General features: G+C 43.7%; 1 protein-coding gene across 8 annotated transcripts in view; it reads left to right on the top strand.

Annotated features, from left to right (window-relative positions):
- TMCC1 (transmembrane and coiled-coil domain family 1) overlaps positions 1–10,193 on the top strand; it is a 121,354-nt gene extending 111,161 nt beyond the window's left edge. For all 8 annotated transcript variants that reach the window (XM_049826592.1, XM_049826594.1, XM_049826595.1 and 5 more), the window contains 2 exons: positions 3,091–3,226; positions 5,918–10,193. In XM_049826592.1, coding sequence (XP_049682549.1) covers positions 3,091–3,226; positions 5,918–6,232 — 451 coding nt within the window. In that variant the 3' untranslated portion in view covers positions 6,233–10,193. The remainder of the gene's footprint in view (positions 1–3,090; positions 3,227–5,917) is intronic.
- The last annotated feature ends 2,787 nt before the right edge of the window (positions 10,194–12,980 follow it).

Below are 12,980 nucleotides of genomic sequence, written 5' to 3'. Positions count from 1 at the left end.
CTTTACATACACTGTATTAGCCATGTATTTTGCAGCTATTACTTTAAAATGCCTTAAAGCTCTTTAAAACAAAACCAAAAAAAAAAAAAGATGTTCATAAGTGTGTTTCTTAGCCTTTTTCAAATCAGTTCTCTGATTCCCAAGCAGTGAGCTTCAGAAAATGTGTGGAAATCTAACATGGCTTTTTTAAATGAAGTGTTCCCACATCCCATAGATCAGCTGAGCACCCCTGCAGTTTACTGGGTGTCTCCCATATGAACATCTCTGATGATCTCTGAGATAGTTGTGACAGCACTAGCCTGTTACACAGAAAAGTTTCTGTGCTGGAGCTCGTTAATCTAGAGGCTAGTAACTCTAAGGAGAAATTTCACATTTTCACTAGTGAAAAAATAATTCTTGGACTCCAATGAGGAATTTTTCCTTACCTGAAATAAAGGTGGGATTTGATCATTCAGGGCACTGCTATATTCATAGACACATTTAGAGTCTGTTGTGTAGACACTGGCACTCATATGTTAGAGAGGAAAGGGTGAGTATAACCTTAACCCTCTTGACAGGTGTCCTATCCCTTTCATTTTTGTAATACCTCTGCGTTAAATGTGAACTGTCCTTCAGTTGGAAAACCCTGGCTTCAGGCCCTGTAAGTCACGTGAACCCCTCTTAGCTTTTCAATTTTGAACACCAGTAGAAAACAGTAGAAAAAAAAAAATAAAAGCATTTCCTAAACTGTAGATAATGGGGCAAGGAGTGAAAAGGAGATGGAGGAAGTATAATTTCAAAAATAAGTCTGGGTAAGTTGTGGGGGTGTTTTTTTGTTTGTTTGTTCTAAATAACCCAATTCCAGCAGTTGTCCAACACACCACATGTGCAGATGATACTTGGGGGCAAACTGCAAAAGCTTTGGGGTCAAGCAGGGAAATGAAATGTGGTTCAGGAACAAGCCGGTAGTCCTGCATTCAGGGCAGGGAGGACTGGAGCCAACCCGTTTGCTCATGTTATGCTTAAACTCTTAACTAGACGGATTTGCAGGGTTTCCTTATGTTTCCTGTAGATTGAGGTAGTTTTGAAGTTATTAAAATACAATTGTTTCTTCTTAGAGAACAGGATTTAAGCTGCCTGGTAACAGCGGTTTTATGAAAGGCATTTATGTGGAGGGGGTTAAAAGACATAATCATGATGTTTTCAAAAATGCTTAAGTCCCTTTTTGTGTAATAAACCCACTGGAGAATTTTGTAATATATTAACAAACTTAATAGATTTCAAGTAATTGATGCTGCCTTTGGGACTTCGAGTGGGTTTAGTTGTGATTTCTTGGTTGTTGGCAAGTTGTTTTTTTTTTTTAAGTTGGGTGGGAGCAAATGGCAATATTAATTATCTGGGCTCCTTCTTCATTAGCCAGTCTTCACATGGTATTCCCTTGTTTGCAGCTTGTTGTTCTTGGGAAACCAGTTTTCCTGTGTGTGCTGTCTTGGTTGCACAGCTATTGTGGCACCTTTCTGGGCTGAGCTGTGTCAGCTGGTGGTTGTCTTAGTCTCGCTACTGGTTGACCACATGTGTGTCATTGCTGGAAATTGTCATGCTATGTCTGACCCCTCCTTAGTTTAAAGCAATATTGCTTTGGGAATGTAAATGAAAATTCTGTTCAGACTTCTCAGTTAAAAACAAAACCCCAAGACTATTTTTGAAGGCTAGCTTTTGCCTACAGATTCTGAATATTTGGCTTGTGAAGCACCAAAAAAATCGGGGGGATGGGGGGACAGAAGCGGGATTTTTGTCTTAGTTTCAGAACTTGTGATTTAAATTCTTAATTCTAGATAAGTACTGTTTTTTTGTTTTCTGCATATGTGTGTATGAATTAAATTCAGATGGAGTCAGAGGGAAACTGAAATTGAAGAATTAGCTCTGTGTTGAATTCCTTAGAAATCTCTCAGTTATCAGTATCAAGGGTCAGATAATAAAAGCTGTATGGTAAGCTTTTTCCGTGCTGTTACGATGAGTAGACAGTCAGTGGAAATCAGAGTGGAAAAACCCCAACAGCCGCAATAGCTGTACCCACACCTTAGTTACCATCGGAGTTGTTGCTCGTAGTGAACCAAGAATGAGAAACTAGTGGGAAGTGTGGTAGAAGAGGATGGTATGGATGGTGCCCAACTCGCTGCTCCTGACCCTTGGGCTGTGGCCCAGCTCTCTTTTGCTTACCTTTGGGAAGTAACAGAAATTTACCTTTGGAAGTATGTAAATACTTGCCTGATTTTAAAAGGGTATTGAAGCATGAGTTGCTTGTAAAATTGGACTTGAAATTCCAAAAACAAAGTGCTACATACAAATGCAAAGTATCCTTAGTGTATTTTGGAAGTGCAAAAGTAACATTATGGAGCTATCATTGAAGTCAATCTAAAACTGCCTCAACAAGAAACCAAACTGTATCTCTCAGAACTGTTGTAACTCAGGTTTTTTGGGCAGCCCTCTTCCTCAGGACTGGTCCTAGTCCATTCACAAGTAGCAAACTGAAAAATAAGCCTGCATGTTAATGATTCGTTTGCCCTCATTATAAATAATATGATGGTCTCTGCTGGTTAAGTTGCATCATTCATGGGAGATAAATTAAAAATAAAGATATCTACATGACCTCACATGTAGCGATCAGACAGGTCCATCATGTTCTCTGAGGCATCGGTCACATTTCATTTCTGTGTCATTTTTATGCCCGTTACTGTTCCGAGTGTAGATAAAAATGCTTAAGAGCTTATGGTATTAGAAGGGAACTGTGTGGTTTACATGGAAGTTTGGGGAACAACATACTCTATTCTAATTCCGTCCTTGATTTCTTGCATCACTTGACAGTTGTCATTTAACTACTCTATGTGTTTTTTCCCCAGGACAGAAACAGGATTAACATTACTTTACCTGGTAGCAAGGATTTCCTTAATGCCCAGTGAGAGGGCCTTACATTGTAATGTGTGCTTTTGTAATGACGGAGGTAGCCACACTGGTTTTCAGTAAAAGCTCTGTGATGTTCATTGCTCAATTGTTCCTGGTGTAATTTTGCTGTCCTCATTAAAGCTACTGTACCATGTATATCATTTCTAGATGTGAAAGACTCGAAGAGCAGCTAAATGACCTGACTGAGCTCCACCAGAATGAGATCCTCAATTTAAAACAGGAGCTGGCCAGCATGGAGGAGAAAATTGCCTATCAGTCTTATGAGCGAGCCCGGGACATTCAGGTGGGTGACAGAAACGAGGAGACTCAAGTCCTGTCTTCCACCTGCTCTTTCTGTAACTCGTTCGCCTTTGAAGTACTTCCGTGATTCAATATTTGGTTTTAATCCTTGTAGTTTTATTGCTAAACTGCGTATCGATGAGTTCTGAAAGGGCCTTTATTCCATCTTTGACACTTGGGTATCTCTCCAAGTAACTTCTTTTGTAAAGAAGGGCTGTGTCCGAGCACCAGCAGGCAGGTTCATCTGCAGAGGGAGCCTGCCACTTGGTCTGGAGCAGAGTTTTTAAATCACCTGTAGCAAAGTGGAGGCCTGCATCCACTTTTGTGCAGAGTTTTGTAGGGTATTAGAAACTAATGGGCCATGACCTGAACACTTTTTTACAGTAGTATTCCCAGTAGCCAGACCCTATGGTATGCTTCTGTGTCACTAATTTTAGAGCAGTGGTCACATGTGTCTAAGGAAAAACGGCTTTGTGTATCCACTGCATTGAGTCAGGAAACAATTCTTTCTCTTGATTTTGCCCAAATAAGGAGGTATTTTTAAGAGACATTTCTTTCAGTATGTAAAAGAGCAAAGCTATGGAAACAGAGATTATGGAAGTTGGAGGGCCTTCCACAGAGCAGAAGACCTGGGAAATTATCTGAGCAGCCACTAAACCATATAAAGAAAGGCCTATTCAAAAACAGGTCTACCATCCATTTTAAGTACTTGTGCTAGTTTTAGCAGGCCTCTCGGTTCTGATCGCTGACGTGAGATATTTACAGTGTGAGCCGAGAATGGTAGGTCAAAGTTATTCCTCTTTTCTCCCCCCGAGGTGCTTCAGCCAGGTGATTTCCTCTGGAGATGGAGCAGGCTGTGCTTTTGGCACACTTGTAGATCCAGCTGCAAGTCCCGTTGAGTCAGTGTCCTTCCAGGTTGCTTGCTGTTAGAGGAGGCTGAGCAGTTTTGCCCCATACTTTCAGGGACCATAGCTGAAGAGAAGCCCTCATGTTTCATTGACCTCCACAGGCATGATGTAATGATAGAGAAATCTAACGGGAGACAATGACCTTTAAGTTAAGGTTAAAATAAATCGGTATCTGTGGACAGTGGTGCCATGGCCCCTGACAGAGTAAACAGGAGGCTCTCCCTTGGGGGAATGTTACAATATTCAGGTTTTGTTCTCCTCTCTAATTTAACACAGCAGGAAGAAGTAAGGTTGGAAACTTAAATTGAAGTGGAGATTTCTCAATAGCTTTTTTTAATCTTCATTTTATGATTCAGCACTTTTAGTGTAAACTTGCAAATTGGGACAGACTATTCCTCAGCATTGCTGGGGAAAAGGTAAGTGTTTAGTTTTCTTACATGAAAAACCAGCTACGTGCGTGGGCTGATGTTGCAGAGGAACAGAGTCCTGGCTCCTTTTTCAGTGATCAGTCTGAGAGACTGCTGTTTGCTGCAGGCTTCTAGATGTTACCTGAAGTTGGCCTTTATGTCCAAGAAAAGCAACTCTGAGGGAGGATTAATGGAAAAGTTATAACTTTGTATTTGCAAGAGCAGAAACCTCTCATTGCATTAATTGCCTTAAAGCCTCTCTTCCTTGTCCCTAGCTCACCCACTGCATGTCCCCAGTGTTGTACTGGGGGTTGGGTTGGTCCACTTGAGGTTCAGCATGGTGAAGAGGTCTGAAAACAATCACCCCCAAGTCAACAGTGCTTTAGAGATGTTGTCTTGTACAGGATAGTCTTCTCTTTCCACAAACTTTTGCCTCTTCCTAAAGGCAGTTTCATAAATCTCATGCTTCTTGCCTTTCTCCTAGACATCTCCTTTCTCCAGCCCTTGCAGTGTCACCTGGAGCTATGCCAGTGCCACAGCTTGCTGCAGTCTGGAGGAGATCTTCCTCCTGTGACGCCAGCTGTGCAGTCCCAGCCTTGGTGCTCCTCAAACCTTTCCCTGAGCTCATTCAGCTCACTAAGCAAGCAGAGTGCTGCTGAGGCTTTTTGGTCAGTTATTTTTGTTGACTTAGTTTTCTGCCAGATTGACTAGAGAGTTGAATGGGCTCACAGAGGGGCTGGATAAGCACAGGCTGCTGCAAGGAAGGTGATGGAAGTGGGAGGCTGTGGGAATGTGCATCCCAGAAGAGAAGGAGGAGGAAGAGTGCTGGCTAGACACAGTACCTTTGTCCCCTCAGTGGTCTCTTGAAACCAAAGCTGAAGTGAGCAGCTCACGGGGTAGCCCCCCCCCCCCCCCCTTTCTGGACAAAGGCTGTCTGATAGCTGAGGGCTGTCAGCATCCTCCTCCCTCGGGGTCTGATGGCAAGGTCTCAGGTGACCATTGCACCACGTGCAGGGGCAGGCAGCCAACAGTGCAAAGTGGCAACTGAAGTGTGTGTTTTAACAAAGCCTGACTAATACCCAGCCTGTCATCTCTGTCAAGCCTCTCTGGCGTAAATGAGCTGACCTGGTGTGTTACAGACTACAGTACCTAGTTAACGAGGGGCTTCTCACCCTCAATGACATGAAGTGGCACAGCTTCCTCTACTCCTGCTGCAGGATATGAAATCAGTGTAGTGACTCATGTCCTGTGGGAGGTGTGTAAGGCATGAGGAGGGTGGCCCTGGTCTGGCCTGGTCAGTAAGGTACAAGCCGTGGGCTGTCCACCACTGGGGTGGACTTGTGGGGTGCTGGCAACCCAGCGGTGTGTTCTCGCCAACAGGAGGCACTGGAAGCATGCCAGACCCGCATCTCCAAGATGGAGCTGCAGCAGCAGCAGCAGCAAGTGGTGCAGCTGGAGGGGCTGGAGAACGCCACGGCCAGGAACCTGCTGGGGAAGTTCATCAACATCCTCCTGGCCGTCATGGCTGTCCTCCTCGTCTTCGTCTCCACTGTGGCCAACTGCGTCGTGCCCCTCATGAAGACTCGCAATAGGACGTTCAGCACTTTATTTATAGTGGTTCTCATTGCCTTTTTGTGGAAGCACTGGGACGCCATCACCGGCTACTTGGAACGGTTCTTGTCTCCCCCCAGATGATGGCGGCAGGAATTGGCTGCGTCGCCCTCCTCCCGGTGCTCTCGGTGAGCAAGCGTGGCAAAGATTAGTCAGCAACTACTCTGCTGAAGTTTTAAAGTGTCCGAGTGAATTTGTTTACATTTAGAATAACGTTTTTTCTCTGCGAGATGCATTGCAATAGTATTTTTTAGATTTTATTCAAGAACTCTTTTTGGCAAGAATCCTGGATAATTTTTATGTAGCATGGTTCTCTTTGGATGCAAATCTTAACGATTCTTTAAAGTGTACAAAAGAAATAAATAAAATGCAGAAATTTGGAGCATACCAATGGGCAATTTAAATTGTGGCTTGAACTACTGTACTAAACCTGTCAAGAAGAAGAGAACATGGTTAGCTTAAGATGAGCAAAGCTAAATCTAGTGCACAGCCTTGAATGATGGTACCACAGCAAACCTGTAACACTAAACTTTTACTGTGAAGTCTGCTCACATTCCATGTCCAAATGTATGCGTTCAGAGTGGTTTCTTTCCTTAACAAGAGAAAAACAACAACGTGTAGATCTCTTTCCCAGCTCAGCGTCTGGGTTCGCCATTTGTGCTAACCCAACTTACAATAACTTTCTATAAGGCTGGCTAACTTTGCTAAGCGTATGAAGTGGAAGCCTCATGCCATACACGGTAACTGCACAGTCGTGCTACAGTATTTTGAAGTAGTCCTTGAAATACTTATCTTTAAGCAGAAGCCCTTGGTCGCACTTTTAAGGTTTTTTTTATATATGTATATTCACAGATTTAAAAAAAAATCCGAACAGCATACTTGAAGAGTGTAATACTCAAACTCTCAGTGCTTCCTTATTGTTTCTAATAGGATTTTTTATTATAATTATTATTATTATTATTGGGGGTTTTTTTGGAAGGGGTTGGGAGGGTCATTACTTTTTTTTTTTTTTCCTTTTAAATAAAGAAGTGATGTTTTTAAATGAAGAAATGCGTGAATAATTGTGAGCCGTCTTGTCCTGAAACAGTTTTGAGGAGGGCAGAGAGTAGTTTCTAGTGCCAGCCTGTCTGGAATGCAGCGCTGTTCATATGCCATTTATCTGTCCTCCTGAGCATGCAGATGCAGCATCATGAAAAACATCTATCTTCTCCACACATTTTTGTCACGCAGGGCTTTTTTTTCTTTCTCCAGATGTGAAGGAGAGTATGTTTATATTTCTCATTTGCACGTCATCTCTCATTCCTGGCCTCAGGATAAGAATAAGGAATTTCTTTTTGTCTCTTCCTAGGGGAAAGACAGGTTCTTTTAAGGAAAGAAATACTGAATCAACAGTCCACTTAAAAGAATGGTTGTCTCAGAAGTATCTCTGATTTAATTTTTAAATAAAACCCTAAAAAGTTAAACCAAAGTTTTCCTCCTGTCAGGCTCTGGTAAGATCATTTGTGTGTCTGTGTCAAGATCTTCTTTGTACACTGTATCTGCGTGGTGTGCCATAGAGAGCATCCTCTTCTTCAGCCATGGGGGCAAGTACTTGGTGTAAACACCTTTTCGAAGCTTGAAAGGAAATGTCAGCTTCAAGTGTAATTCCCAAGTCCTAGCAACATGCTATTGCTGGTGACCTGTTGGGACTGGCAGGCAGGCTTCATGTCCAAGGAATCTGCGTTCACTCTATGCTGTATTTTTTTAAGTGGTGTCCCTTTCACCATAACAAAGCCAAGATTCAACTTTTGTCTCCATGAAATCCAAAAAGACTCCAGGATTCTCTTTCAAAACCATTTATGGTGTTTGGTTAGATCTTACTGTTTTCCTTCCTTCCAGGCTTAAGTTCCCTCTAGGAACCAAATGTTGCCCAAGTGACCTAAACCAGTTGAAATCATACGTACACATATTTTGAACATGTACATCATATATAGATGTATACACAGAAGCCTAGGACTTTGTGCTATGATGCAAATTCTGGGTTCTGAGAAATTCCCTCAAACTAGGTTAGCGGCCTTGAGGGTCTTCGGATTGCCAGCAGAGGCAAGCCTTCCGCTGTCCAGCTACCCTTCTTCCTTCAAAGATTCTGTTTTTTCCATAGTCACAGGAAACTCAGGTACCCCCCTCTCCAGGGATTCCCAGCACACCTTTTTCTGTCACCATGTGCACTCACCTGCTCCTGTCCTACTTAAAACACGAATGGCCAATTGCAACTGACTCAAGCCAAAAATAATGATGCTTTCTACAGAGTTGCAGACAGATCAAAGACTGCATAATCATTCCCTCCCTAGACCATGCTTCTAGCTCCAGTGAAACTCTTATTCTGTTTACCACCCTTCTCTGGCTGATTCAAATTGCATGGATAACTATTGTCTTCCCATTACGCAGTTTTTGTCAGAAATAAAGGTGTGAGTAACAGTAAGAACTGATTTGGCACATAATTGAAAAGCTTTGTTGCCTTTATTTCTGAAACCTGGCCTTTGCACCTGTTTTTCTCCGTTGTGATCACACTAGAATTGCTCATGGTAAGTTTTTATGTGGTCAAAGCAGGAAGGAGTTGAAAGGCAATGGATCTGGACACTTGGTGCCACTTGTCCATAGTATTTGAAGGAAGCGTTTGTCCCTCTTCTTCCTTATATCCTAATTTAATTTAGTGTCTCAACTCTGTGTCGTCTTCAGTAAATACCATTTGCTAATTTGCCAGAAAGCACAGGCTTAATAGAAACTTATCACCTCAAAACTGTTTGGTGAAGGCCATGTACATATGGTTCTGGACAATGTCTGTTTGTCTGTGTCTTTCTCTCTCGACAGTTTCTTCCATTCCAGAAAGTTGTCTGCAGTAATGCCATATATGATGCTGCATCCACTTTTCATATCCTAACACAACTGCCATGTGTTTTGCCTTTTGCATTAGCAGAACGCTTTGGGGTTTTCCTCCCTCTTCAATTTGAAGGTCTGTGATGATTTCTGATAGCTTAACAATGATTATATTGTTGGAAATGTGATTCTAGCTTTAAAGCTCCCTTTCCTTGTTAAGTGGTTGTGTTTGCTTTCTTGAAGCATTTCTGGATGACACGTAGAAGACAGTTTCTGCCACGGATGTGAGTGTGTGTGTGAGTACCTTTTATTAGCCTTCCTTATGGATGTAGACTTTTTAGTGACCATCTCTGAGTTGCAGAATGTTTCCCAAAACATTTCATATTCAGAGTTGAAATGATTCTGAAATTGCTTAGATATGTTTAGCACATATCAACTTGGCATATAAAAAGGGAAGAATATAATGGACTGTGTTAGTTCAAAAAGCAGCAGCTCTTCATTGAAATTCTGTGGTTCAAATGAAGTTCATCTGTTCCCCCCATTTGCTTTGTCAATGTAAAGAAGAAAGAAAATACTGATGCAAAAAACCTTACCATCTTAAATTTTGTAAAGTTCTCCTTTCTCTCAGCCTCATTAGTTTAGTTTAGTGATACTCAGCATGCTCACAGCAATTATTTCATTGGTTTATTCCAATCCCATGAGTCTTAGGGTCTGATCAGATTAAATGTTGACTTCTGTACATGTTGCACTGGGACAGAAAAGCACTGTCTTTCAGCTTTGAAAATATGCATATTTTTTTTTAATTAAAAAAGCAGCATTATAACAAAAGAAGCCAAGCTACAAAGGGGTTCAAGATTGGGTAGTTTTGCCAGTTTTTAAGTGAATTCTGAATGTGGCTAAAGAGTTAAAAACCCTGTGTGTCTGTGTTGTGTATGCCAGGTGGTATTGTAGTAGGCAATTGACTTAGCTGTAAGTGTGTTTTAAAAGTGTAAAAAAATAAACAGAAAAACTCACTTGCACGGGTTGAAAAGTACAGAAATGACACTTGTGAACGTAACACTGTAGTTTATAGATCTTAAGCTGCTAATTGTTGAGAGAGATTTACATTTGTCTTGTCCGATTGTCACAGATTTATCTGTGACGCTTTTACTGTATATAAAAAACTTTAAATAAAGACCTCAGCTATTAACACTGGCCTAATTTGGATGTTTCCAAAGGGATGGGGTGGGGCAGGGGGGTGGTCAGGAAGGAAAGGAGGGGTGTGTTAAAACTGTGTTGAGCCCTAATAGCTTAAAGTTTGAGCAAATTCTCCATAAATCCGATCATCAAACTTCATCCTATAATCAGCTGTATGCCACCTGGGCGTGGCAAGAATAAATTGGCTGCATTGTTTGGTCTCTGTGGGCAGAGGAGGAGGAGCAGCGCTGCTGTATTCTTCCTCATCTGTTCCCTTCCAGCCCACCTGGAGTCTGCAACAGCCCCTCTGCAGGGTCCCTGCCATTCCTGCAGATGCCTGACCTGTTTGTGTGGCTTGCACATCACGGCATTTCACTCCCTACCCACAGTGCAGGAAGCGTCAGTCTGGAGGCGGGTACGATTTGGTGAGATGACTGGCCCAAGAGCTGCCTGTCCTTGAAGAAGCAGGAGCTGGTCCTGTGTTTTCCACCGCTGAGCTGGTCTGTAATCTGGGCTTCCCTGGTTGAGGAGGGGTGGAGGCTGGCTCTTGGTTCTTGGGACGTTTTCCTTACTGGGTTTGCAGGATCAGCTCTGTGCTGAGCTGCATATGCAAAGCCAAGTGCGATTCTAGCCTCACCTGTTTTTCTCACTTGGATCTTGTGATGGAGCAGCTCTGGGCCCCAGCTCATCTTTAACAAGGAAGAATTCCACTGATAGGGCAGCATTCACTAACAGAAAGCCCACTCCCTCTGAGGAAAGGCGAGAGCCTTTGTGATGTTGGTTGGGCCACCACTCTAAACCTAAGTATTTTGTCTACCATGTTTCACAGAAGAAGCTCTGAATTCTTTAGTATTGGTACAAGATGGAAGTGAGCAGATTTCCTCACTGACGTGGAGAAAATACTTATTCCTCTCGGTTTTTGGTCACGTGGCCTCAAGAACATGGAACCGAGAAGGGAATGGCAACAACTTTTTTAAGGGGAAAGGGACCGAGTAGTTTTCGCTGTTTTCATGAAAAGATGCAAGTGCTGTAAAACCAGCAAGAGATCAAAAAGCAAAAGCAGCTGTTTGCAGTGATTTTACTCCCCATAGTCTCCCCACAACCAGAATGCAAATTCCAGCAGACTGTGGATGAAGCAAGTGCATGAGGCTGCTTTCACTAGAGCTTTCTGGCTCAAGATCAGACATGGGTGCTGGTTGTGAAGTTTAATGTTTCTGCATTCTTTTGGGGTGGTCACCTGATTGATAGGTGCTGGTTGGACTCAGCATGGTTGTTGAACATGGCTCAGGATCCACAGAGGGGCATGATGACCAAGGGTGAAAGCAGTGGCCTTCTACTCCCACGTCAACAGTTTTAATCCCATAATTTAGAGGGTTAGTTGTTACTCAGCTTTTTGGTTAGTCTGTGGGAAGTGTATTGATAGCTCCACCCAGGTCCCCAGGGACAAACAGGGATGTGGCAAGGGTATGGCTGTGCTGGGTTGCCACAGTGGAGGTTAAGAATTGGCTGATCTTTCTCACTGGAGCAGACATTCTCCCAGGTGAAATCGCAACACACTGATGTGTTGATAGTGGAAATTCGGGCAAACAGACAGCTCCCTACCACAAGGCATCTGTCTTCATGTTGTTTCTTAACAAACACCAAATCCACTTTCTCCTTTAAACAGCAGTGTTGGTTAGTGGTTTGTTGGCCTTGGTGGAGCCTCCCTCACTGACAGGAGTTCAGCAGATATGGGAAGTGGGTTCTCTGCTGCCTTGAGTAAGCATGAAATGGTACATCCCTGGGCAAACCAGCTGTGCTGAGTAGTTCATCCCCTAGCCAGATCACCTCTGAACTTAGGAATAAGAGTCACCACATATGCGTGCTCTGCCATTGTACCAGCCCTGGCCCAAAGGGACAAAATAGGGCATGCTGATGCAAAATAGGGAACGCTGCTTGAGGAGAAAAGTGGGAACAGGATGGGAAGCTGTGATGTGTTTTCAGCCTCCTTCTCTCCCTGCTGCAGGTTTGCCTGTAGCCCTGCCTGTGCGCAGCTGATACTCGCCTTGCAATCAAGAAGGCTGTGAAGGAGTTCAAAAATTCCTCCACTACACACACAAAAGCACTTAAATCCTGCAGGGATTAACTATCGGATCTCTGCCGTGAGGGAGGGCCTCAAGGACATCCCTGTCTCCAGTTTCACTGTTTGAAGAAAACTTCTGTGCCTAACACTAGCTATGATACGTAGGGAGCAGGAGCCCCAAGAAGTGACCTGTGATCCTGCCTGGCCAGCACAGAGAAGCAGGTGAGTGTGACACCACGTTGCTCCATCTCATCACTCTGCTCTGCATTTCAAGCTGGTTCGGGCATTGCTGCTGCACCTGCGCATCACCCACGTGTTTCTCCAGCCCCTTAATGTGAACACAAGCTCTGGGTCAGGATGACACCCATTCATCCCTGGCTTTGCTGAAAGTGTCACTTGGGGGGAGACAGCTGACACAGGTGAGCGGACGGGAGCTTCTCGTTTTGCTCGGGGAAGGAACTGTGAGCTGGGAAGCACGGCTCACCCTCGTCTCAGGCACACCCCGAGAGCTAAGCGGGGTATTTTGGAAACGAACATCCTGCTTACACGGGGGAGGGATCCTGAGAAGAGAACGTGGATCATATGAGGAGCAGGTCACGTTTCACTGGCGGAGTGCTCCTCTCTGATCCTGACTGCTGTCTCACGCGTCCCGAGGCGGTTATGATCCCCGGCATGGGTAAACGGTGCTCTCCCAGGCTGCCCAGGAACTTTGGTTACGTTCCCTCCAAAAACGTTCCT

Source organism: Accipiter gentilis, chromosome 23 (genome assembly GCF_929443795.1).
Source record: "Accipiter gentilis chromosome 23, bAccGen1.1, whole genome shotgun sequence".
Taxonomy (NCBI): Eukaryota; Metazoa; Chordata; class Aves; order Accipitriformes; family Accipitridae; genus Astur; species Astur gentilis.
The sequence above is the reverse complement of the archived record's forward strand: the minus strand, read 5'-3'. Positions and strand labels throughout refer to the sequence as shown.